The 27,930-nt window shown below is 42.2% G+C and overlaps 1 protein-coding gene across 1 annotated transcript; it reads left to right on the forward strand.

Annotated features, from left to right (window-relative positions):
• Positions 1-6,606: 6,606 nt before the first annotated feature.
• Positions 6,607-27,728, forward strand: LOC126284923 (pro-resilin-like). Its single transcript, XM_049984185.1, has 3 exons — positions 6,607-8,389; positions 23,828-23,965; positions 27,585-27,728. The coding sequence occupies exons 1-2, from the start codon at positions 6,741-6,743 to the stop codon at positions 23,928-23,930; spliced, it is 1,752 nt and encodes a 583-aa protein (XP_049840142.1). The 5' UTR covers positions 6,607-6,740; the 3' UTR covers positions 23,931-23,965; positions 27,585-27,728.
• The last annotated feature ends 202 nt before the right edge of the window (positions 27,729-27,930 follow it).

A 27,930-nucleotide genomic window follows, 5' to 3' on the forward strand; every position in this document is an offset into this window, starting at 1 on the left:
GATGGGGACGTTTGCAAGACAACAACCATCTGCAAAAACAGTTCGACGGCGTTTGCAGCAGCATGGACTATCAGCTCGAACATCATTTTTTCGGATGAATCCAGGGCCTGTTTACAGTATCATGATGGTCGCATCCGTGTTTGGCGACATCGCGGTGAAAGGACAATGGAAGCGTGTATTCGTCATCGCCATTCTGGCGTATCACCCGGCGTGATGGTATGGGTTGCCATTGGTTATACGTCTGGATCACGTCTTGGTCGCATTGACGGTACTTTGAACAGTGGAAGTGGCATTTCAGATGAATTACGACCTGTGGCCCTACACGTAATTCAATCCCTGCGAAAGTATACATTTCAGGAGGATAATGCACGACCGCATGTTGCAGTTCCCTTACGGGCGTTTCTGGATACAGAAAATGTTCGACTGCTGCTATGGCCAGCACATTCTCCAGATCTCTCACCAATTGAAAACGTGTGGTCAATGGTGGCCGATCAACTGGCTCTTCGCAAGAAGCCAGTCACTACTCTTGATGAACTGTGGTATCGTGTTGAAGCGGCTTGGGCAGCTGTACCTGTACGTGCACCCAAGCTCTGTTTGACTCAATGTCCAGGCGTATCAAGGCCGTTATTACGGCCATAAGTTATTGTTCTGTCTACTGATTTCTTAGGATCTACGCACCCAAGGAGCGTGAAAATGTAATCACATGTCAGTTCTAGTATATTATATTTGTCCAATGAATACCCGTTTGTCATCTGCATTTCTTCTTATTGTAGTTATTTTAATGGGCAGTAGTGTAGCAACAAGCAGAGCTGTCCTTTTTCAAATTGTACTTTTATAGTGTCAGTGATCACAAGGCAATAGTAACACCAATGATTACAAATGTGCAAAGGGTATCTAACACAAGTAGATGGTTTTGTATTTTGGCAAACTAAATAATGAGGTGGTAGTCTGTTGTTGCTACAAGGAACCAAAAAATTTAGCTCTGGAGGGCTGTAGTACTAGTGGACACCGGAACATCTTGAATATGATACAAGCAGAGGTGTCTCAACGTCTATTATTTTTTAAGTAAGTGTGACACGGCCTAGCAATACAGAAGATTTTAACTTTATGACAAGGGCCACGAAAGCCTGGGCTCATCATTTCGAACCGGAAACAAACCGGCAATCTGTGGAGTTGCGTCACACCACCTTCCTTCCGAAGACAAAGCAAAATCGCATCCTTAGCCAGTAAAGACGTGGCGACGGTCTTCTGAGGCACTGGATGGGTTATTCTGTTTATTCTGTTTGATGTCCTGTGTCAAGATGGAACGATCAACTCTAAAGTGTATTGTGCTATCCTAAGGAAATTGAGCAAACGACTTCAACGTGTTCGTCGCCACAGAAACGCAACTGAACTTTTCCTTCTGCATGAAAACGCTAGGCCTCGCACAACTCGGCGTGCCCTAGAGGAGCTCAGAAAACTTCATTGGCTTATTCTTGTTCATCCACTCTCTAACCATATTGTACTTTCCGACATCCATGTGTATGGCTCAATGAAGGAAAGCAGTAGTTGTATGACGGCGAAGTTATTGATGCCGCAAAACATTAGCACTAGAGTCCTGGAACAAACACCAGTAACATTCTTGTTTAGCCTCCGTTTAGTCTGTCAACGTCGATAGGCGTTGTTCCATTTAAAAAGTGCATATTTGCGTAAAAGGTACACTTTACTAACAAGACGAGCCCCTGACTGCCTATCCAATCTGTGAAAACAGCTCGTCAACAGGACTTTCTATTTCCGCAATATTTTCGGTGCAATTTCTAGGTGATTGGCCCTGTATATACACAGCAACACTTTTATACTCAACGGTAATGAACAATATCCCACGGTTATAATAAATGTGCACATGATCCTCACAAAACCAGTCATATCTTAACACATGATGTTTTTATCATTCAAGCCCAGTAACTAGAACCATTACAACGGAAAATACAATAAGAACCAGCAAGCATTGCGACGATACTAAAAGCGCAAAGGATGCTTCGGAAGTTTAGTACAACAGTTAGTGAAGATCTATCTTCAATGACTATCCCTGAGCAAACACAAGTCAGCCCGTTGTGATAGAAAGGAAAGCTGAAATCGTTTTTGTTTTCAAACGTTTTTCACCTGAGTAAATACAGGGTGTCCCAAAAAGAATGACCCGGTTCTAAATAGAACTATTTATTTGGAAGAAGGATTTAACACCAACAAATTGCATACTAAATTACTCAGAAAAGACAGAAGTTTATAAAAATCGATAAAATGTTCAATATGTCCTCCACTGGCTGCACGGACGACATATAGCCGATAGCCGAATTCATCCCAATATTACGCTGGACTCGCATTCGGGAGGACGACGGTTCAATCCCGTCTCCGGCCATCCTGATTTAGGTTTTCCGTGATTTCCCTAAATCGTTTCAGGCAAATGCCGGGATAGTTCCTTTGAAAGGGCACGGCCGATTTCCTTCCCAATCCTTCCCTAACCCGAGCTTGCGATCCGCCTCTAATGACCTTGTTGTCGACGGGACGTTAAACACTAACCACCACCACCACCACCATCCCAATATTCTGGTTTTTAGTTCATCAATGTCACGAGGTAAGTGAGGAACGTGAACACATTGTTTAACATATCCGCACGGGAAGAAATCAGGTGGTATTAAGTCAGGGGACCTAGGAGGCCAAGAGTGTAAAGCCTGGTCTCGTAGTCCTGTGCGCCCTATCCAACGTTGAGGCACACTGACATTGAGGAAATTGCGCACGCTGTTGTGTCAGTGTGGTGGTGCTCCATGTTGCTGATAGATGAAATTGCCAGACAAATGTTTTGGGAATAACCCGTTCCGTAGCACTGCAAGATATGATAGTCCTGTTACGGTTTCTTTCTCAAAAAAGTAGAGTTCATCAACCCTGCTTTGCGAAACAGCACAGAAAGCATTAACATTTGGTGAATCACGTTCATGTTCAATTGTTTCATGAGGGTTTTCGAGCCCACATATACACACATTATGACGGTGAACCTTACCGCTAATATGGAAAGATGCCACATCGCTGAATATCAACCGTGACATAAAAGTGTCATCGTCCATGTCCTCTAGAATAGCATTGCTAAAGTCCACTCGCTTCACTTTTGTCAGTGTCTCGAAGAGCGCGTACCAGTTGTAACTGGTAAGGTTTGAGGGCTAAACGACCCCGTAACACACGCCACACTGTCATGCGCGGTAACGCAAGTTCTCGGCTAGCACGACGCGTAGACTTTCGGCGGCTCCGCTCAAATGCTCGTCGTATTTTCTCCACTGTTTGTTCAGGAACGCGTGGCCGGTCAAGACTTTTGCCTTTACAGAGGCACCCTGTTTCTTCAGACGGTTTATGCCACCGTCGAATGTTCTTCAGTGATGGTTTTGCACGAAATAGAATATGAAACGCCCGCTGAACCGCGATCACTGATTCGGTGCTACTAAATTCAATAACACAATACGCCTTCTGCTGCGCGGTCGCCACATTGGGCGAGACTGCCTGCACGCTCCAGGTCAGCGCTCATAGAGAAACTGTAGATCATGCCGATTACACCTAGCGCTGTTTCAGTTACCTAGTGACATTTGTCTCAATATCATTACAAGTTAAAATCGGTCCTTCTTTTTGGGACACCCTGAATTTTTCGGCGCTTCATTCGAGGTACAGTGGACTAAGTAGACATATGTTAGCATTTTACTCGCGGCTGCCATCGGTCTACTGTTGGCCTTCAGAGTACAGCATGTTCAGACCGAAGTCTGCCAGAAGCATTATACTGCTTGCCTTTACTCCAATAGTCTGGAATGTGGAAGCATCCAACACAAGTATGCCTGAATTTGATAGAAAGCAGGCAAGAATGTCAGGCTTCATACAAAATAGAACGAAAATCATTGCTGTGTCTCAGTCTAAGAACTTGAATCACAGGCCGGCCGTGGTAGCCGAGAGGTTCTAGGCGCTTCAGTAAGGAACCGCGCGACTGCTACGGTCGCACGTTGGAATCATGCCTCGGGCATGGATGTGTGTGATGTCCTTAAGTCAGTTAGGTTTTAGTTGTTCTAAGTTCTAGGGGACTGATGACCTCACTTGTCAAGTCCCGTAGTGTTCAGGGACATTTGATCCATTTTTAAGCTGAATCACAATTGTTAACAGTTTTGCGGCTTTAAAGTCACAGTTTCAAATTGTCAGGAAGTTTCATATCAACGCGCACTCCGCTGCAGAGTGAAAATCTCATTCTGGAAACATCCCCCAGGCTGTGGCTAAGCCATGTCTCCGCAGTATTCTTTCTTTCAGGAGTGCTAGTTCTGCAAGGTTCGCACGAGAGCTTCTGTAAAGTTTGGAAGGTAGGAGACGAGATACTGCCAGAAGTACAGCTGTGAGTACCGGGCGTGAGTCGTGCTTGGGTAGCTCAGTTGGTACAGCACTTGTCCGCGAAAGGCAAAGGTCCCGAGTTCGAGTCTCGGTCGGGCACACAGTTTTAATCTGCCACGACATTTCTCCGAGTTCTTACTTCTTTCGGTATACATTTCTAAATTAGGCAAAAAGCCGATAATTTCATACTATTTTGATTTTATTTTTATTATCAACTTTTTCTTAAAGCTGAAAACTGTTTCTATTCACCCCATTTTACAGTCTTCGCCAGGGCTGCTGCTGCGTCTGAAAAGCGTAGAGTCCATACTACACTCCAGCAAGACGACACCCGACCATATACTACCTGGAATATTCCAGATTTCTTCACAGCTTATAGAGAGCCTCATCTTGCACGGTATTACGTTGTAGGTTAATAAATATGTGTCACAATTAACTCTTTTGGCTCCTCGTCAACGCACTAGAACCAAAGAAGGGAAGTATTCAGAAATAACAAAAAGGCTTGCCTAGTGCTAAGGTCTCCTGGAGTACCTACTTCAGAAATTTTGGTAAAGACGCTGTGTAGGTATGAATTTTAATGATTATTACGTCTTACTATTTGATGGACATTCTACGATCTACACTGCGTTACTGGAGACACGTCCATAGTGCTACATTTTTCAGTAATAGACTACTTTCACATTAGTTACAGAAACTCCTCTGGTATGTTAAGTATGGCCTCTCGTAAAACAATGAAATATCTATATTTAACGACAAAAGATGGTAAATATATGTCATGTCGAAACTGCTAAAACCATTCTTTCATTACTTTGAAATGTTAAATTTTATGTTTATAAACCGTTAACGTTTTAAAAATATCTATTAACGAAGCAGTAGTTATACGATATTAACGTCGGAGAAGATACAGTTAGTATTTGTATGTTTTCAAGTGTCGCAGTCGTGTTTAACGTGATGCTTGAAATGTTCTGTAAACATACCACCTCCGTTAAATTCCACTTTGTTCTTGTTTGTAAGAACAGTAGAAGAGTATTTCAAATAAGGTGGTTTGTTTATAAATATTAGCGGTATCGACTACACTACAGGGAAAATTTATCTCAGCCAATTTGCTGTTCTCAGGTACATTAGTAAAGTGTACAGCTGTGCATCGATAAGACGCTTGGAAACTGGAAAAAGTTTCAGGTCTGTAGGATTCATGTAGCATACTTTACACTTCTTCATGGTGAAAATTTCCTTCACTATCTTCTACATTTATCAGAAGATAAGGTGACTGGCTCCGCATAAATATGGTCTGTAGGATTCATGTAGCATAATGTACACTCCTTCATGGTGAAAATTTTCTTTTTTTGCTTCGAATTTATCAGAAAATAAGTTGCAAAATACCGGCTCTGCAGAAATATGAGTTTTTTAGAGAGCGAAATAATATAGTTTCACAATGAATTTTTGTACAATTTCAACTATAGCGAAACTGAACACATAATTTCAAAAATGGTTCAAATGGCTCTGAGCACTATGGGACTCAACTGCTGTGGTCATTAGTCCCCTAGAATTTAGAACTACTTAAACCTAACTAACCTAAGGACAGCACACAACACCCATGCCCGAGGCAGGATTCGAACTTGCGACCGTGGCAGCAGCGCAGCTCCGGACTGAGAACCGCACGGCCACCGCGGCCAGCACATAATTTCAGTCATCTCCTATTTACGCACTGTCGAGGAGTCCACTACTCAGAAACGACTGATGTTCATCTCATCTTCGTCGAAAACATTTATTCTTGCATCAGACAACTTTCAGCAGCAATCTCTGTCTATATTTATGCAAAATTTTTTGTTGTAGTTGCTCCAGACTACTTACATGCTACTGATGATTCATCATTCATTACGCTTTAGGACATTGTAGCTGAAAAAAGAGTTAACAACTTGTTCCTGGACAGAACCTGTCAAAATAATTGTACGTCAGTAGCAGGTTTGGGGGAAGGTGGTACATATACTTCCTGCCGCACTAACGACATTAGCTCGCAATATCAGAGTTTCATGAAGTAATACATTGCATGTACGTGACGTTTCCGGTGTATTAGAAAAAAAGGCAGTCACCTCGTCAAACTGTGTAACGAAACACTGCTGAAAAACTGGGAAGGAAATGTGAAGTTCCGGCTGGCTGCAAATTTCTATGACCCGACGTTTGTCAGCTGGCGTTCTCATTTCCCACAGAGCACCACAAATAAGCCCGCTACAGTACGAGTTAAGTGTATCTCGTGGAACGTGCTGGGGTCTTACACTACCTGTGCTCGAATTGTCGATAAACGTGTAGGCATCTGTGCTCGAGTTGGGCACGATCTCTCGACGTCTTGCTGTAGAATGTCAAGTTTGTTTATTCCTGTTGCATTTGTAATACTGTCAGGATGGATTCTTGACGTTTCTGACTCTCTCCCTGCGCATGTGCGGGTGATAAGAGAGGCTCCAGGTGAACGACTTGAACCCGGTCTCAGTGAGATGCCAAGAGGAGAACTTCATCACGGATCAGCAGATGCAGCACTCGCACTCGCGTCCCACACTAGACACCATCCAGAAGGAGACCTGACCTTAGGCAGAGCTGCTGCAGGTCTTCCTTCTGGAAAATCTGCGCTTATGGACGGACGCCTTCCTGGCGAACATCATTTGAGTGGTCATTTAGGACAAGGTCACCACAGAAAAGGTGAACTGGAAGGAAGCGGCCAGGTATCTCTTCCTGGCAGTGGTGGCGTAGACCTGAAAAAGATATCAGGCGAGATCGAAGGAAATATGGGTCATGCAGCTATTGCTTCCGAAGGCAATGGCCTAGACAAAAAAGCCGTAGCATTAGAAGTGCTTCGCCGTATGTCAATGCAGAATACCAAAGGTGGAGGTACAGCCACAGTTCCATCTGGTGGACTTGATGCCCATGGCATTGATGGGCACAGTGCCGAAGGCGGCATAGCAGAGGGCAACCCACATGGAGGCGCACATATTTCTGGAGGAGGGCTGCCTGGGGGTATTCATGGCAACCCTCAAGTACCCCAAGCTGATCTGTCATCCATTGGTCTCAGTGGAAGTGGACATAGTATTTCGAGCACTGACTATGGTGCCCCAGGGGGTGGCGCCGCTGGACTGGAACACATGAATGGAGGACAAGTCCATCACCCAACAGCTGTAGCAGGAGGCCACAAAGAAAACCCCATAGGCCCTCCTGCCGGAGGATTAGGTGTTGCTTCTGGGGGGCAACAGGAAATAGTAGGCGAACTTTTGGAAATGTGGGCGAAAATTGGAGGTCCTGAAATGCTTGGTAAGATAGCAGCAATGAGTCAGAACATGCATGGAGTTGGTGCTGGTGGACTTCCAACATTCTCTTCTCATCCTCCACCACCAGCAGCGCCGACAGTTGGAGGTTCTGGCACCATGGGAGGAAATACCCAATCTTTCACGCGTGGTGAAGTTTCTCGAGGAGATGCGCGACATATAACAAGCGCAGGTAGTGGAGCAATAACGTATAGTGGAGCTAGCAGTAACGCTTCTCAGCCAACGGAGATAGTCTACGTTATGATGATGCCAGGATCTGGTGATATGCCCAAGGGACCTCCCCTAACAGGTTCAGCGTCCGCCTCAGGTGGGAAAAACACAGTGATGGGACAACTTCCATTCGCCTACGGTAGTGGTGCTTACGCAACATACAATACTGCAGGAACTTACAAAATGGCACAAGGTGCTGGAACACCTGGAGCAATTAGTTACACGGCGATACCTGTGGGCTACGTCGCTACGAGGGGCTATTCCGTGCAAAGCAGACCGATGTACTATAGTGGAACGGCTAGACCTAGAGGCAGCACATACAATGCATGGCCAATGGCATATGGAGTGGCAGGATCTAAACCGTACTCGATGCTTGCCTACACCGCCGTCCCTGTTGGCCAAGTGGTGACTGCCAGGGCTCAGCAAGGTGTGAGACCCGCAGCAACTGCCCAAGCAGCCTATTATACGGTACAAGGAGGCAGGTAAGGTTATGTTGTAGCTATTCTGGAAAAATAATGAACTGAAAAGTGTAGCAATCAAACTCTCACTGCTCAGTACAGCCTCTGAACATGATGTAGAAATTATGGGTGTTTTAGGAGCCCAATTAATATGGCATGTACTCTTAAATAAGTTATTTGTTATGTTGGCATCTGTGTCTCTTCGTCTATTTTCAGCACCTACTGTTTCTGTTCGGTTAGGAGCTTATGCAAGTCTTTATAAAACTTTTCCCTCTTGATTCATAACATGTTATGATGTACATTCGCTTACCACTTCTCATTAAATGTGTTGAAGTTTGCATTTCCTGCTCTGATGGCCTGCGATTCCCTGTTTGTATATTTTTGTAAATGTGAGTGTAATTATTACCGTTAATGGTGGTCTCCACTGTGTATGTTCCCCTCATAATTTGTATTGGAAGAAACACACGTAATTGCACATTTAATTATTCTGACAAATGTTCTGCACATCACGCTATTTGCATCAGAAACTTCATTCCTACGGTCTCTAGTCTTCTTGCTCTCTCTTCCGTTAGAACTTGCTCCATGGAGAGAAATATCTGTAGCTTTGGTCTGGTAAAATGCACCGATAACAGAAACAGCAACAAAAGTTGCATTATAATTACAAAATTCTTACAACTGAACGACCCGCAACACATCATTCCTTATTATTCTGTAATACTTATTCTGTACTACTTGTACATCTTACTGTATATGAAAAGAGCGTGCATGCACAACCAATTGTTTTGCATACAAAGTTTGAGTGTCTCACATAGACGCTTTCAGAGGGAATGCAATACGTTTTAACATACAGAATTTAGATGACGGTCGGAACATAAACGAAAAGCATATTCCCTGCTACAGTACCGCTTTGTCTTCTTTTTCACCGACCTACATACTTATCTACATAACAAATCATAATGGGATTTCATATTTCGGAACCGATAGTATGAGCAAGTAAACGAAACTATTCCTAAGATTGATTGTTATAGGATTTATTCAATGGATTGCTAAATGAATTTTGGATTTAACTTGTTTTATGTCCTCGAAAATACGACAAAAGCGTATTTTTTATCTGTTTTAAGCCATGAATTAATTTTTTTTTTAGTTTGGCAGTTTTCCGTTTTTTATGATAAGAAGAGGGTTCCTACGAACAGTGTACAGTGATATTCTTCTGAAGAACCTGATATTAAATACTGATGATCTTTCTACCAAGTTTCGGGAAGAAAATTCAATTTATCACCTACTTTTACTTAAGAACAAATAGGACTGAAATTAATTTCTCGTATGGTTATGACAAGGGATAGTGACGAGCGTTTGATTTACAGAAACGCTTTATTCTCCGAACATACAAATCAACAAGCTATTTATTGTGCACTGAGGAAACTGGTACAGCTTTACGGAACGGAATTTGTTGTAATGAATCACTGTTATCAATGTGAAGTTCGACGATTCATAATTTTACTTCCCATGGTCTTCCTAAGTCATCGCAGAAGAATATGCATTGTGGAATATCACTGTCGATTTATTACCACAGTAAATCACTTAGTTAATGCCCCATGCCTCACTAAGTCCTTACCAACAAGTAAGAATTGTGTTAGGGCCGTTTGACGCGTGGTACGTCTCTATTCACAACTGATTACTGCGTGTACCGAATGATTGTCAACATTTTAAGTAAGGGATATGCAACTAACCGGAGTGTTTCCTTATGTTTGATGGGAGACTCTCCATACTGGAATCCATCAACGTTTTTCCCAGAAATTTACTCCCTCTATACATTATAGTGTGCCGAGCTAGGTGGAAAATCCTATTATCGTACCCAACGCTCTGACATCTAACATGGTCAGATAGATGACGTCTGGTTTCACTTCATGAAAGATAAGCAGTTCTGGCGTCTAACGCACGGCTTTCCGGATAGAGAAGGAGCGCCTGGTCCCTGGCACGAATCCGCCCGGATGAATTGTGTCGAGGTCCGGTGAGCCGGCCACTCTGTGGATGTCTTCTAGGCGGTTTTCCATCTGCCAAGGCGAATGCGTGCTGGTTCGCCTTATTCGGCCTGAGCTACACTATGTCGGCGATTGCTGCTCAAAAAAGTTCTCCACGTACGCGTACACCACCATTACTTTACCACGCAAACAAAGGGGTTACCCTCGTCTAGGGTGAGACGTTACCTGGGGTAGGGGTGGTCTATGGGGGCCGAACCGCACAATAACCCTGAAAGTGTGGTTCGGTGTGGGGCGGCGGAGGGGTGAAGTGGACTGTGGTAGTCGTCGTGGGGTTGTGGACCACTGTGGTTGTGGCGGGAACGGAGCCTCTCCGTCGTTTCTAGGCCCCCGGTTAACATACAATACAATTCACTTACCTTACTACCATCCTTACGTGATAGCTTAATCTATCTCACATCTCTTTGCAAGGTGGCACCTAAATATTTTGATACGTAGTAATTATTGAAATTAAAGAAAACTTGGAAGGGAGGACCCACCAATATAAGTTTCTTTTCACACAACCTGTTTATTTAACAATATATAACCTATGTTTTACAGATAATCGAAGCATTTACACATAAAAGTTTCTTTTACAAAATGAACAGATTTTAAGTTGAATAAGCTTTAAATCTTTGCAAAAGAAATCTGGAGTGCTGTATTGCAGAACAGCAAAAAATATGACAATGATTACAAGACAGCCGGACCTGCAGCTCTCCAGTTATCGGTTGAAACAGCGGTGTTGCTACTGCACTTGGCACAGTCTGTCTTATTAAATGCCCTTCTGCTGCAAAACATGAAAACTATGTAAGCACCATTGATGACAAGAGTGATTCAGTTACTCAAAACAGATGACTCAACTTTTAATTTGAAAGCTGTATGTCGAAAGATTCTGGGTTAAGATGCGCATCTGTGCTTAAAGTTCAGACAGGTTAGCAAACAATATGACAATGATAAAGCTTTGTTCAAAGCGACAAACCTTTTAATTGCAATCGAAAACCAAGGTGCACCTGGATCCCAATACGTCCCTTCTGATAATTTATTTTGATTAAAGCCCTGGTGATAGTTGGCTGTTAATATTTGCAAAACTTAAACTGATTGTCAGTTATTAAGACCGCTCGGAAGGAATGTCTTAAAACATTCCTTGTGAACACTTACTACATGAGAATTCACTCGGCGGAACCACAAGATCCAGCTAAAATACACCAATAATGACCGGGTCATTCAGATACAGAAACTAACAGCTTAGTACGACAGGTTGTTCAGATTCTAACTAATGACTGAGAAATGCAGTTACAATCAATGATCTGGACCGGTTAACGGCTAAATCTAACAAGGTCCCTCTTTTGTTTAACGACAACCTGTGCCTTAGTACAATTGCTCCAGCTGTAGTTACCGCCAGGAGCTGATTCTTTAGAACATTAATGATCGGGTATCAACCATAGAGGAAAGGCAATATAACAGCGGGACAAATTTTCAAACGGCAACTAGTGTACTAGTACAATTTTACTGCCTATATTTACGACCAAGGAGGTGACCAAGTAAAGCTCTGAGGGTCGGAAACAAACCAGTAAATAATAAGGAGAGCAGGTAGATAATGACAAAAATCACCACAAGGATTACAGTATATTACTCCCCTTTATCAGCAAGCAGTTCCATGGATATACTGTGCGTCGCAGCGGTTACTGAGTGGTGCCGATGAAAGCCAGGTAGAAGAGGAAAACCAGGTCACGAGCGGTCGTCCGACACGAATGTTGCCAACCAACCGACGGGATGTCGGTCTGCTGCTTGCAGCCGACGCTGAGTTAAGTACTCCGGTATCTACACTTTGCGCAGGCCCTCCTTGTGCAGCTTGTGGCTTCGGCCGCTCGGACCTCGTGACCACCTCTTGTCGCGGCGCAACCGCCAACCCCCAAATTTCGTGCCTCCCTCTAGGGCCAGCGAACCCCGTATAGATAGCGGCAATCAAAGACCTTTTAAGAACACAACCAACAGATACCAACTCTTCCTCATAGATATGGGCAATGGTGCCGCAAGAGGGATAGTCAATACTACACCTGAGCCAGTGGCGCCAAATAGAACAGTCTACTGATTTGCCTTATTTTACACACTGCTGTTTTCGGACATTATGACATTGTATTTCCTACTCGACTCCATTAACTGACATTGTTATAAATTTAGAGCAAGCTGCTATTCACGAAACCACTAGAAATTCTGTCTGAGTCAATTTCTATCCCCATACAATCACTTAACGACGACAATTTCTGTATACTACAACATCGTTACCAGAGAGCCGTAGATTGTTGTTCAGCCTCTCCAGTAGATCACTTATGTATGAAGACAGTAAGAGCGGTTCTATCGTACTTCCATGGTGCACTCATGCTGACCCCCGTGTGTACTCTTATTCTCTGTACACATAAAAGATCTACCGGAGAGGGTGAGCAGCACAACGTAATGAGTCCTCTTTCTTAAGCATTCTTCTAACAACAAGCATGTCTAGGAACCTACTCCGTATGTTCTTGCGTTCGTTAATATTTTCCAGTAGGGCACTGTGTCAAAAGCTTCCCGGAAATTCATTAATATGGGATTTACCTGCACCCCTTCATCCATGGTTCGCAGGATATAGTGCAAGGAATGGAGATGATTTTCTAAATACAGGCTGACTTGTGGACAGCAGCTTTCCCGTATCAAGGCAGTTTATCATATCCAAACTGAAAATATGTTCAAGAATCCTGCACCAAACCGACATGAACTACGTTGGCTCGTAATATTCCGCATCCGTTATTTTACTCTTATACACAGCTTTTTTTTTAAGTCAGTTGGGACTTTGCGCTGGGCAAGACATCTGCGATAAATGTAAGCTAAAGAGGGCTCATTGCCGTGGAGGGCTCTATGTAAAACGGAACTGAGATCCCATTCGGACCTGGCAACTTATTTGTTTACATTTCTTTCAGTTGCTTCTCTACGGTACGGCAGGCATACCTATTACTATGTTCTCCTTAAGAGAATCTGTGCAACAGTTAAACGGCGGCATGTTTGTGCTATCTTCCATGCGTAAATAATTTCTTAAACAACAAATTTAAAGCTTATGCTTTGCTTTAGCTACACTCTATTGCTACACCAGGCTGGTGAATGAGTGACTGGATACAAGCATACACACGCTTGGCAGTTTTACTTAGGACCAGAATTTTGTCTGGTTCTCTGCAAGATATTTCGCTAGGGTGCGATGGTCGTATTTATACCTACACTGTTGAACCTGTGTATCGGAGAACGTATGAAAATATAGTGTTAGTGTCAACTGTAGGAATTAATTTGTGGGAGAAATTTGTAAAAAAAATGTCTGGGGCAAAACATTGATTGACGTGGGAAAAGCGGACGGAAAGGAATTGGGTATTTCAGATGACGTGTTACAAAAGAACAGCAGAAGTACGAGATGTGAATGTCTTTCAAGTAATCGGTGTGGAACGAAATATATGGCAAACGCTGTTTAGATTGGGTAGGATGGTAGGACATTTGTAATGACATTAGGGAATAAGTTATTATTTACTTCAGGGATCCGTAGAGCGGGAAAACTGTGGAGGATGATATCATTTGAAGTGTAAATGCAAAGAAGTCTGTAGCGAGCAGCGTGTGATCGACTGCTGTCCTGACTATGGGTAGAGTACAGCCTTTCGTCGAAGAGGCACTAAGAGGTTGGCAAGCCCAATGCCCTGGGAATGACCAATGGTATCAGTCTAACTGGACTAGGGCTATCCTAGAGTCACTGGAACGATGGAATGTTCCCGCCTCTGGTCGGGATGAAACTTGAGACCACCTAGGGCGCCTCGCGGAATTAGCCGAGCGGCCTAAGGCGCTGAAGCCATGGACTGTGCGGCTCGTCTCGGCGGAGGTTCGGGGCCTCCCTCGGGCATGGGTGTGTATGATTGTCCTTGGATAATTTAGCTTGATTAGTGTGTAAGCTTTGGGACTGATGACCTTAGCAGTTAAGTCCCATAAGATTTCACACACACACACACACACACACACCACCTGGGCCGAAGTGTACCGTTCTACCCTCTAGACAACCATTGCCAAAATGTGATATTAACTATTATCCACAGCTGTGCTCGCATATTGGTAGTTCTGTTATGTTAATGTAAGGTGAGTAAGTAAACTATTGGAAGTGCAATAACGTCAGCTGGCCTTTCTTGTCTGTCTCTTCGGGTAAGCATAGCTCGTTATGCACCACCTGCCCCTCCGCATTGCTGATGAGCAGTGTTTGCAGAGGGGTGTGGGGCAGGGGCACACATCTATGCATCTTGCTGCTGAAGTAGCTACGTGCCTTATGCAACAAATTTATTAATTTTTTACAGTCAGTTTTTGTTCACTAATATTAAGTTGAAGTACTTTTTTAACTTGCTAAAGCAACCTCTCTTGCTCCTCGGGGTAGAAGCTATCTCCACACGAAGTTCTTTTGACATCGGTTCAGTATTTTAGTCAAGTAATTTTAACAGAGTTATTTTCGCCTTTATACCATTAACTTACAGAGTACCGTTTGTGGCTGTGACATGTTCTAAGTGTGCTTGATAGAACAACTTCTGTTGAGTTTATTTGCACTCACTACAGTACATTCACTACGCCTGCAGTTTCTGCATTTACATGGTGTTTGCTTTGACCTGAGGGAACTAGACATTGTGGGAACTATTAAATCCACGTCGTTGTTGCTGCAATTTAGCTTGTAACAAGACATTGAAACGGCTGACCATATTGTACTGTATAATAAAATTTTCCCAACTAAATAAATTTTGGACATAAATATCAAGTGTTAGAACACGGAGGTTCATATTTACATTCTAAATGAAATATAAAATCAGATGTGTCGGTTCTTAATTTCAAAAACAAGCACACTTGATATTTGTCGATTACAGCGCTGAATGGGAAACAATGGTTTGAGTAAACAGTGCGTGTTTTTTTGACGTAGAGTCCAGTATGAAATAAAAATGCGCTGTTCTCATTTTGAAATACAAAGTTGTCCCCGCCAATGCAGGAGGGGTGGATTCGAAATGGCCAGTTACAGCACAGACAGACGTCGCCTTTACTAATATTTACTTTTCGCCCACAACATTTTTTTAGAAGCATCATATTCGACATATTAGTCGTCTGAAAATGACAACACCGTAAATGTAATATGGGAACCTGTACTTGTTTATGATGGCTGTTACGTTAATCATTGCTAATAACAATCATTCTTAGAGACAAATGAAATACAGCTCAATAATACTACGACCCTGATTGAAGCCCACGCTGTCATAACTCTACAATCAAAACAACTGTGCTTGTTGGAGCATGGAATAGGGCTTTGGCTACATAAAAACGGTAGATGAAACAACGTCAAATTCTACAGTCTGTTCTATGACGGCTTGTTCCATGTGTTCCTGGTGATTTACTGACCTTAGGGAACTTCATGTAAATCACAACTGGTCTCGTTGTTTGAGGTCTATTACAAAAGTTACACACCATTCACAATGGGTAATATTTTTGAATTCTTGTACTCTTTTCTGCTCATTCATTTATATTTTAATGGCAGATATTGCGACCAGGATTCTGTCAGCATTCGGGGGTGGGGGTGGGGGGGGGGAAGGAGAAGAATTGTTGTTGTTGTTGTTGTTGTTGTTGTTGTGGTCTTCATTCCTGAGACTGGTTTGAGGAAGCTCTCCATGCTACTCTATCCTGTACAAGCTCCTTCATTTCCCATTACCTACTGCAACCTACATCCTTCTGAATCTGCTTAGTGCATCCATCTCTTGCTCTCCGTCTACGATTTTTACCCTCCACGCTGCCATCCAATGCTAAATTTGTGATCCCTTGATACCTCAGAACATGTCCTACCAACCGATCCCTTCTTCTAGTCAAGTTGTGCCACAAAATTCTATTCTCCCAATCCTAATCAATACCTCCTCATTAGTTACGTGGTCTACCCACCTAATCTTCAACATTCTTCTATAGCACCACATTTCCAAAGCTTCTATTCTCTTCTTGTCCAAACCAGTTAATATCCATGTTTCACTTCCATACATGGCTACACTCCATACATTTTCAGAAACGATCTATACTCGATGTTAGCAAATTTCTAGTCTTCAGAAACGCTTTCCTTGCCATTGCCGGTCTACATTTTATATCCTCTCTACTTCGACCATCATCAGTTATTTTGCTCCCCAAATAGCAAAACTCCTTTACTACATTAATTGTCTCATTTCCTAATCTAATTCCCTCAGCATCACCCGACTTTATTCGACTACATTCCATTATCCTCGTTTTGCTTTTGTTGATGTTCATCTTATATCCTCCTTTCAAGAAACTATCCAATCCATTCAACTGCTCTTACAAGTCTATTGCCGTCTCTGACAGATTTACAATGTCGTCGGCGAACCTCAAAGTTTTTATTTCTTCCCCCTGGATTTTAATACCTACTCGGAATTTTTCTTTTGTTTCCTTTACTGCTTGCTCAATACACAGATTGAATAACATCGGGGAGAGGCTACAACCCTGTCTCACTCCCTTCCCAACCACTGCTCCCCTTTCATGTCCCTCGACTCTTATGACTGCCATTCGCCTTCTGTACAAATTGAAAATAGCTCCCTGTATTTTACTACTGCCACCTTCAAAATTTGAAAGAGAGTATTCCAGTCCACATTGTCAAAAGCTTTATCTATGTCTAAAAATGCTAGAAATGTAGGTTTGCCTTTTCTTAATCTTTCTTCTAATGTAAGTCGTAGGATCAACATTGCCTCACGTGTCCCAACATTTCTACGGAATCCAAACTGATCTCCCCCGAGGTCGGCTTCTACAAGATTTTCCATTCGGCTGTAAAGAATTCGCGTTAGTATTTTGCAGCTGTGACTTATTAAACTGATAGTTCGGTAATTTTCACATCTGTCAACGCCTGCTTTCTTATGGATTGGAATTATTAGATTCTTCTTGAATGCTGACGGTATTTGGCCAGTCTCATACATCTTGCTCACCAGAATTTTGTCATGACTGGCTCACCCAAAGCCGTCAATAGTTCTAATGGAATGTTATCTACTCCCGGGGCCTTGTTTCGACTCTGTCAAAAATCTTCACGCAGTATCCTAGCCCAATTAATCTTCATCTACAACCTCTTCGATTTCCATAATATTGTCCTCAAGTACATCGCCCTTGTATAGACCCTCCATATACTCCTTCCACCTTTCTGCTTTCCCATCTTTGCTTAGAACTGGGTTTCCATCTGAGCCCTTGATATTCATACAAGTGGCTCTCTTTTCTCCAAAGGTCTCTTTAATTTTCTTGTAGGCAGTATCTATCTTACCCCTAGTGAGATGAGCCTCTAAATACTTACATTAGTCCTCTAGCCATGCCTGGTTAGCCATTTTGCACTCCCTGTCGACCTCATTTTTGAGACGTTGGTATTCCCTTTTTCCTGCTTCATTTACTGCGTTTTTATATTTTCTCTTTTCATCAATTAAATTCAATATTTCTTCTGTTACCCAAGGATTTCTACTAGCCCTCGTCTTTTTATATATATGATCCTCTACTGCCTTCACTACTTCATCCCTCAGAGCTACCCATTCTTCTTCTACTGTATTTCTTTACCACATTCCTGTCAATTTTTCCCTTATGCTCTCCCTGAAACTATCTACAACCTCTGGTTTATTCAGTTTATCCAAGTCCCATCTCCTTGAATTCCCACCTTTTTGCAGTTTCTTCAGTTTTAATCGACAGTTCATAACCATTAGATTGTGGTCAGAGTGCACATCTGCCTCTGGAAACGTCTTACATATTAAAACCTGGTTCCTATATCTCTGTCTTACCGTTATATAATCTATCTGATACCTTTTAGTATCGCCAGGATTCTTCCATGTATACAACCTTCTTTTATGATTCTTGAACCAAGTGTTTGCTACGATTAAGTTATGCTCTGTGCAAAATTCTACCAGACGGCTTCCTCTTTCATTTCTTTCGCCCAATCCATATTCACCTACTACGTTTCCTTCTCTCCTTGTTCCTACGCTCATATTCCAGTCACCCATGACTATTAAATTTTCGTCTCCCTTCACTACCTGAATAATGTATTTCATATCATCATACATTTCTTCAATTACTTCGTCATCTGCAGAGCTAGTTGGCATATAAACTTGTACTACTGTAGTAGGCATTGGCTTCGTGTCTATCTTGGCCACAACAATACGTTCACTATGCTGTTTGTAGTAGCTTACCTGCACTCCTATTTTTTATTCATTAATTAACCTACTCCTGCATTACCCCTATTTGATTTTGAATTTATAACCCTGTATTCATCTGACCAGAAATCTTGTTCCTCCTGCCACCAAACTACACTAATTGCCATTATATCTAACTTTAACCTATCCATTTCCCTTTTTCAATTTTCTAACCTACCTGCCCGATTAAGGGATCTGACATTCCACGCTCCGATCCGTAGAACACCAGTTTTCTTTCTCCTGATAACAACGTCCTCTTGAGTAGTCCCCGCCCGGAGGTCCGAATGGGGGACTATTTTAGCTCCGGAGTATTTTATCCGAGAGGACGCCATCAGCATTTAACCATACACTAAGCTGCATGCCCTCGGGAAAAATTACGGCGGTAGTTTCCCCTTGCTTTCAGCCGTTCGCAGTACAAGCACTGCAAGGCCGTTTTGGTTATTGTTACAAGGCCAGATCAGTCAATCATCCAGACTGTTGCCCTTGCAACTACTGAAAAGGCTATTGCCCCTCGTCAGGAACCATACGTTTATCTGGCCGCTCAACATATACCCCTCCGTTGTGGTTGCACCTATGGTACATGTATCTGTATCGTTGAGGCACGCAAGCCTCACCACCAACGGCAAGGTCCATGGGGGTGGGGAGGGGGGGGAGAAGTATTATAGGAATGTTAAGAGTTACTGGAATAAGGGGAACGGACTTTTACCCAAGATTTTATTCCATCAGCGTATACCTTTAAAAGTTTTTAAGCACATCGTGAATTAATAACCACGCTGGAAGATAACGGAACCCATAACCATCATCCCTACCATCACCAAACATAAAAGCAGCTAACTTAGGCCAGGAGCTCTGTCTGGCGTTGTATGATAAAAGGGCAGAATTGCACCTCCCAGCTGACGTTTCAGCCGGTTTAATACCAGGCACCTGGAGATGCCGTAAATGTCCGTGTGTATATAAGCACGTATTTAAAGCGTTAAGGGTACCCATAAATGTCAATGGGCCATTCAGATTAATGGCCGATGCTTCATCTATAATGAGCTCTCGTTCGAAAGGCAGTTATTTTCTTCGGAAATTTGCTTCGGCACGGGCGGCATACTTCTGTATGAAATCGTCGCCACAACATCGCAGCGTAAGAATTCACGTAAACTGGGCCAAAGAAAACATTAACGAAAGCAGTTTGGCTGGTTATGTGAAGATTTGTTGACGACGAAAAAATGTACCAGCACACAAATTCTGGCGTTTGCTAACACGATAAATGTACAAGCACTTGAATTTATGAAAGACAGACATTCTGACAGAACTCGCTGCATTTCATATCATAGCACATTTGACACTAAGTAAAACATTCTTGTTACATGTTGTTGTTGTGGTCTTTAGTCCAGAGATTGGTTTGATGCAGCTCTCCATGCTACTCTATCCAGTGCAAGGTTCTTCATCTCCCACTACCTATTGCAACCTACATCCTTCTGAATATGTTTAGTGTATTCATCTCTCGGTCTCCCTCTATGGTTTTTACCCTCCACGCTGCCCTCCAATACTAAATTGGTGATCCCTTGATGCCTCAGAATATGCCCTACCAACCGATTCCTTCTTCTAGTCAAGTTGTGCCACAAATTTCTCTTCTCTCCAATTTTATTAAATACCTCCTCATTAGTTACATGATCTACCCATCCAATCTTCAGTATTTGTCTGTAGCACCATATTTCGAAAGCTTCTATTCTCTTCTTGTCTAAACTATTTATCGTCCATGTTTCACTTCCACACATGTCTACACTCCATACAAATACTTTCAGAAACGACTTCCTGAGATTTAAATCTATACTGAAAATTAACAAATATCTCTTCTTCAGAAATGCTTTCCTTGCCATTGCCAGTCTACATTTTATATCCTCTCTACTTCGACCATCATCAGTTATTTTGCTCCCCAAACAGCACAACTCATTTACAACTTTAAGTGTCTCATGTCCTAATCTAATTCCTGCAGCAACACCCGATTTAATTCGACTACATTCCATTATTCTCATTTTGCTTTTGTTGATGTTCATAATATCTCCCGACAGCCCTTCGAGCAGTCGCTTCCTGATTTAAATATTAAAAATTGAGCAATAGGAGAAAGAGCGTAATGGCATAGGATGTACCTTTTCAACAAATGTTTATTTGTAAGCCGTTTATAGTTATCTGCCCTCAGATTCTTTATTTGTTTTTGTATTGTCAAGGGAAAGCGCTCAGACTCGAACAACTGAATCGGCTCATATTTGGCAGGTCACTGAAGACCAGTCAACGACCCAGTCCATTCCGCTTAAAAGCAGCCCACACCATTATGGAGCCACAACCATCTTAAACGGTGGCTTGTTGACATGGGCCCATGGCTTATAGGGGATTGCCTCACACTCTAACCTTACCATCAGCTCTTACTAACTCAATCCGATCTCATCTGACCAGGCTGCGGTTTCCCAATCTTCTAGAGTCCAACCGATTTGGTCACGAGCCGGAGAGGCGCTGCAGGCGTTGTCTTTCTGTTACCAAAGTCACTCCCGTCAGTCGTCTGCTGCCATAGCGCATTAACGCCAAATTTCGTCGCACTGTTCTAACGGACAAGTTCTTCGTACGTCCCACGTTGATTTATGCGGTTGTTTCACGTTGTGTTCTTCGTCTGTTAGGACTGAAAACTCTGTGCAAACGCCGCTTCTCTCAGTCGTCAAGTGAAGACCGTCGGCCACTCCGTTGTCCGTGTTCAGAGATAATGTCTGTAATTTGGTATTCTCGGCAAACTCTTGACGCTGTGGGCCTCAGAATATCGAATTCCCTAAATATTTCCTTAATTAAATGTCCCATGCGTCTAGTTCCAACTACCGTTCTGCGTTTAGAGTCTATTAAGTCTCGTAGCGCGGCCATAAATCACATCGTAAACCTTTACCCATGAGTCACTGATTACAAATGAAAGCTCCGTCAATGCACTGCCATTTTATACCTTGGGTACAACATACTACCGCCCTCTTTATATATGCATATCACTGTCCCATGAGAATATTGAAATAAACGTTTGCGGCTCCTATATACAATGATGAAAACTGCTCAATTTTCACTTACCGATCCCGTAAATAACCAATTAAATGCGTGACTTTTTTCAGACATGTAATCATGTGGGTGCAGCAGTACATCTGAATGCGCTGGCAATTTACAAAACTGGAAGTGGCTCAGAGATCAGCCAGATTTTTTGACAGGAACGCTTTGAGCAGAGCACACACTGTTCGAGTGGCTTCTATGAAATCTCGTTACTATAGTTGTTCCCATAATATGTACACATACAACTGGAATAGGCTAGTAGCCTAAATGAAGTTTTAAAAAATAACGTCTCATGGCATATATTTCTACAACAGTTCGACCGGCTGCTGTTCCGTACTCCGCATATTTTTATGCAGGATTTACAATAAGAAGCGTCATCAGCATCATGGGAACTTACAGAGTACGCCCCGGGAGACAGACATTCAAATAATAATTTAGATTAATATTTTTAAATTGGATTAAAATGTATGAAATAATTTCTCTTAGCACCATAGAGATCACTAAGCCCATAAATACACCTGAAAATTTGTTGTAGTTAACTTGTCACACCTATCAGATTACTTCCAAAATTTAAAACGAGAAACGTGTGGTGCACGCAGTAAGTAATTGTTGCATGAATAGTTCACCTTCTTATTATTATTTATTAAGGAATAAATTTGGTCCTAGGAAAAATTAATTTATCTTTCTAGACCATTTTAAAATAGTGTTATGTAAAAAAGCCATTTTAGTACCAGTAATTACTTTCTGCTTTTTAGTCCTCTGTGCAAAAATTTCTCAATGAATTGTTAACCTTTTGCTTCCATTATAACGGAGACTTGTTACATTTAAGTTTTATTTCAGTGTCTTGTCACGTGACCTTATCTGAAAAAGTATAGTGCTATACCTACATACTAATAAAATATTTAGGTGTAAATGTGACACTCTTCATGTGCAGTATATACGCTTCAATGGCAGTCTGTACATAAGACAGTTTTGTTTGTTTCTTGAAGCAGAAGTAACTATTTTGACTGCACCATCGCATGTAATGACACGATGCCTATAGTGCAACACGTTTCTACTCAAGTCTGAAGATGGCCTTTACCGACCGAATTTAATAACCTGATTACTGATAAACATTGCGATCCAAACATGGAATTATAATAAAGAAGATACTTTCCTGGATCGCTGAAGACTCTATCACGACTATGTCACAGTTTGTAAATAACACATCAGTCTGTTTAACTAATATGCTCCTAAAAATCAAAATATGGAAAGAAAAAATTAATTTGGTATAATTTTTATAAGACTCTTATTTCACTATGAACAGTATACCTGCACCTTTCCCCTTGTATGCATATGCCACATATACTGCAAGTATCTCTTTCTCCTCCGTTATTACACCACTCTCTCTGCACGTCTTCTTCTACACCCTCTCTCTATATCCTCCTTCCTCCTCTTTTTATTCGCCTCCTCCTGCCCTTTCTCTCTGTCAATCTGCTACTCCTCCTCCCTCAATGCATCCCACTTTCTCCCTCTCTCTCCTCATTCCCTCAGTCTCTCTGCCCCTCACCTTATTCCTACCTCCTGACCTTTTTATCCTCCTTCTCCTATCCCTTCTGTTGTCCACCACCTCCTCCTCTTTCCTTTGTCCATCCCCCTGGCTCTGTCTGTCTCCCCATTCCCTCCCTCTCTCCGTACATCTCTTCTTTTCCCCTCTCTCCATCTATCTTCTCCTTCCTACTGTATCTATCTCATCTTTCCCCCACTCTGTGTTCAGCTGTGCCTTTCCCCGCATATTAACCCTAAAAGCAAACCGCAAAATACGCAAGTCATGTGCTACAGCCTTGATGTCAGGCGTTACCAAACATTTTCAGTCTCATCCCCACTGAACATATCGACAAGAAAGAGAGAGAATGTTGCATTGTCATCCATTTCTTAACTTTTCTTAAAGTATAGAGTCTCTAGCTCACTGGCGGGGAAGTTTAAAATCAATTGCAAAATTTTTACTGAGCAGACAGACAAGAAAGCAATTTGCATGTTAATAAACCTTCTGTCTGTTTGGTGCATAATGCTGGTTTTCGCCTGGAACCTCGTACCTGTATTAGAATGCATCACTTATAATTCCTCCTTGGTGTGCTACGGGAATCTCCGGTGTGTTGCAGGACTGTGGCAACTACGCAGCGGCGACCAGCCGGTGGTGTGACATATACAGCTCTCCCAGCCGTCGTCATGCCCGCCCAGACGTACAAAGTGGCCTCTGGGTAACCCCCTCAACATATTAGCAGCAGGTGAAGTTAAGAGTAAGTAGTTAATTATTGTCAACAGTCTTTTGACTGGTCTGGTTCGGCCATCCACGAATTACTCTCTGGTGCCAACCACTATAGTAGCTATTCTACCCTACCTTCTCAATTATTTATTGAACGTACTCTTATTTCTGTCTTTCCCAACAGTTCTTGCTGTCTAAGGTTCCCTCTAACACCATAGAAGTTGTTCCTTCATGTCTTAACACGTGTCCTATCATTCTCACATTTTTCGTATTGGTTCTTTTTCTATACATTTTTTTCTGCGCCATCCCTGAGGAGAACACCATTCCTTAGCTTACCTTATCGGTTCATCACATTTTCGACGTACTAGTGTAGCGTGACAGCTCGAACGGCCCTGTTTTTTTTCCTTTTCCGCTTTTCCCACAGCCCATGCTGTAGAATGCTGTCTATAGACGCACATTCTCACCAATTTATTCCTTCATATTAAGGCCTATATTAATACTAGCAGTCTTCTGTTGCCAGAACGCCACTTTTGGCCAAGCTAGTCCTTGCTTCGTCCGACGTATGTTATTTTGTTTCAAATATTTTATACTAAGTTTATCGCTACTCTCATTTCTTGTACTTTTCATTACTTTCGTCTTTCCTCCTTTAACTCTTATCACCTGCTCTGCACTCAGGTCGGTCATTGTGTCCAACAAGTCTTGTATTTTTCTTTGACTTTCAAAAGATAGCAACGTCAGTAATGAATCTACTAACTGATATTCTTTCACCATACAGAGAAAATTTTCGGTCATAATATGGGAATATGAAACGTGTTTCATGACTAGTTTGTTATTCCACGTAGTTTGTTAGCATGGTGGCCTACAGAAGATGACTGAATTTTGAGATGATCTCAAAGGAGAGGAGAAACTTACAACGGAGGAGACAAAATCTTCTGAAGATTTTCTTGCTGCACAGCACTGATGCACCTGTGCGTCTCTTGGTGATAGGCGGTGCACTTCGCATCGCAGCAAAGGGTTCTGTGATATTAGTTAAGAGCTGCTTCGAGAACCAAGCCAGCCTGGATCGTCATTCTTTTGCATTCGGTCTCCTACTCAGACGTGACCTTCCGTTTATTAGATACATATCGCTTCTTGGACATGAAGGTAGCTTTGACATTCAGTAGATGGAAGATATGCAAAAACAATATGTTAACATTTTTCATGGGTGACAGTACGTCACTATTATTAGGACTACGCTCACTACAGGTTATTTTAACTCCGGCTCTCCAGTGGTTTCCGTATGACGTTTCATTGCTAAAACTCGGCTCTGTTGTTAATTTTGCTTACTGGTCGACGCGTGAACTTCATTGGAATGTAGTGTAATTGAAATATTAGCAACAGAGTCGCAATATCTCTGTACTACACTGATCGGATTGTACTTCCCTACTTCTATGAACTCGGCGGAGACATTTTGTGGTTCCGACGACCCGGAAACTGGGCTCGTGGGTCATCGTTGGACGTTACAGTACGGCATCCTTTCCACTGACGGAGTTGCTACAAGATTAAAGAGGTAAGACGCAAGTGCACGCTATAGAGTAGGCGCACTACACGGGAGACTGATATTGCCCACAACTGTTGTCGTTGAGAAGAAAATAATTAAGATCCTTGGAACCTGTTGTTGCTGTTTGAAAAACACTAGGAAGTGTCTCGTCTAGCCAAAAGGAGGTCATATGTTTGTGCGTATTTAGTTTGAAGAATTGTTGCACACGGTAGGCATTAGCATCTCTGGACAGCAGCGAGTTGCTTAACAAAGTCAATCTTTATTTACTTTTGACGGCGCTCTTAGTGTATCATTTAGATTCCTTGTGAGGAGCATTTAACGTCAGTTCTGCATAGGTTGGCTCCTAGCAAGTGCACTGTTTCTTAATGTGTTCTTCGCAAAGCAATACAATGTCCCATCATGAGGAATAAGGGCAAGAGAATATTACGGGCCAGTACCAGTTTGCCATTCTACCAAACAAAGGACATTTACAGAAGAAACAGCTATGTGGAATTTGCCGGAAATGAGTATTAGACTGGACGGCTGTGGATTGAAATTGGTCAGCTAGGTACAGCCAATATATACTACACCTAACACCCTTTTTCCACTCTCATCCAGCCATGCTTCACGAAATAAGTTAGCCCCGTCACGTAATGTTATGGGCAGAACAGTGTAGGAGCTCGACATTGTTTCAACGTTATACGATCTACTCAACCACACGAGGAACAGCTCCTCATGCAAAAGATTGTACTCAAATTCTCCCACCTACCTTTCTTTGGAACCAGCCATTAATCAGTCGGGATCAAACAGCTATCCAAGGGTACGCTATTGGGACTACTCTGTGTAATGCATTAACTCAGCAAAAAGAGCCAATTCTTTACATGCCTTATCAGCAAATAGATAAAAATAAAATAAAATTGCTATATACGAAAAGTAAACTGATAAAAAACGATCAAACTCAGCAGCATTCTACGGAATTTCACCAACTTGAATTAAAAAACTATCCCATGTTACGCGTATAAGTAACTCCAGTGGTTGTTTCCACCATTATTTAATGAAACTTCGTATGACAGAATTTCAGTGAATAACTTACATGCCCATGAATCCTCCTGACCTGTGTGCAAACAGGTAGGTTGCTACTGAAATTGGCACTCTCGCTTATTAACACAGGCTGTACGTAGAGAATTGTGAGAGTTAAGCTTTTATTCCCACTGCACTTTAAGAATGGCGCATTGTCAGGGGAGATTACATGTTCCCGGTTTCTTGCAGAAACACTTGGTCTTTGGTATGGACTACAGGTGCATCAGACAGTGTGACTGAAATGATGCGGCACCTGGAAATGTATCTCAAAGTCTATCAGAAAGATTCTTGTGAACAAAACGTCTAAATGCCTAGATCTGTCGTGAAATGCTGGCGGTATGTGGACCTAATGCAGTGTCGCGTCCAGCCGTAGTAAAACGGCGACAACAACTCGACCAAGGCCGTTCTATCGTCCACTATGCTGATTACGATGTCGAAATCCTGCTCAATGCGAATCTTGTCTTATGGGAAAACTGAAAGAACCTCTAGGGTAGACAAATTTCCGAACGACGGCCATCTTCACACAGCGGTTCTTGAATGACTCCGAAGGCAATGACAGAACATCAGTTCTCGAGGAAATGAACAATATGCAGAACGTCCCAAACATTGTTCTCTATGTTGGAAAGTAGTTTCACGTATCTGTGTCACTCAGGTGTGTTGTGCAGCACTTGATAAAAGCTATTAATTTTTAAAATACCCTAATGTTTCCTTAACCTACACATATACGACGACGTTATGTTCTTCCGCCCAGCGTAGTCTTCTTGGTGCGAGTAACAGTTGACTTCCTTACTTCGCGCCTGGGTACGGCGTTACGTTCAGTGTCAAGTTTAGGAGGTGCAATGAGTTTTTCTTTCTTTTCCTGGACACTAGAAACATCTTCGGATGAGTGTCCTCGAATAAGAATAAAATCGAGTATTAACGTAGTTACAATTATTTAAATAGTATTATCTAATTTGTAGAGTTAACTCAATTGATTATTCATATTTTCTACCTGCCACATCGTATTTCATTATTATCAGTTTCAATGAGAACTTTGTTGTCTTCTGTTTTACAGAATGTAACAGCGACGCCACAAGAAGAAGCGAAGTTTTATTACATTATTCACTTCCTACATGAAGTACCTAAAATTAATAACAAATTATCAAACAACTGTGTGATGTTTTTTTTTTTCTGCAGAGACGAAATAAAGCTCTTCGAACTACGACTGTTCCTCATTTCACGCCTTTAACTACACACACAACGAGTGTATGCTACTGTCAACTTATGCTAGATGTTCACAATGATGTATTTATTATGGGAGTTTTATTGGAATTGTTACGCTCTATCCTTCCTCCAACTTACGAAGTAACGATGTTACAGCACCGTATCGATAGGGATGCGAGGTCTCTGGAGACGAACAT

Source organism: Schistocerca gregaria, chromosome 8, assembly GCF_023897955.1.
Source record: "Schistocerca gregaria isolate iqSchGreg1 chromosome 8, iqSchGreg1.2, whole genome shotgun sequence".
NCBI classification, from domain to species: Eukaryota; Metazoa; Arthropoda; class Insecta; order Orthoptera; family Acrididae; genus Schistocerca; species Schistocerca gregaria.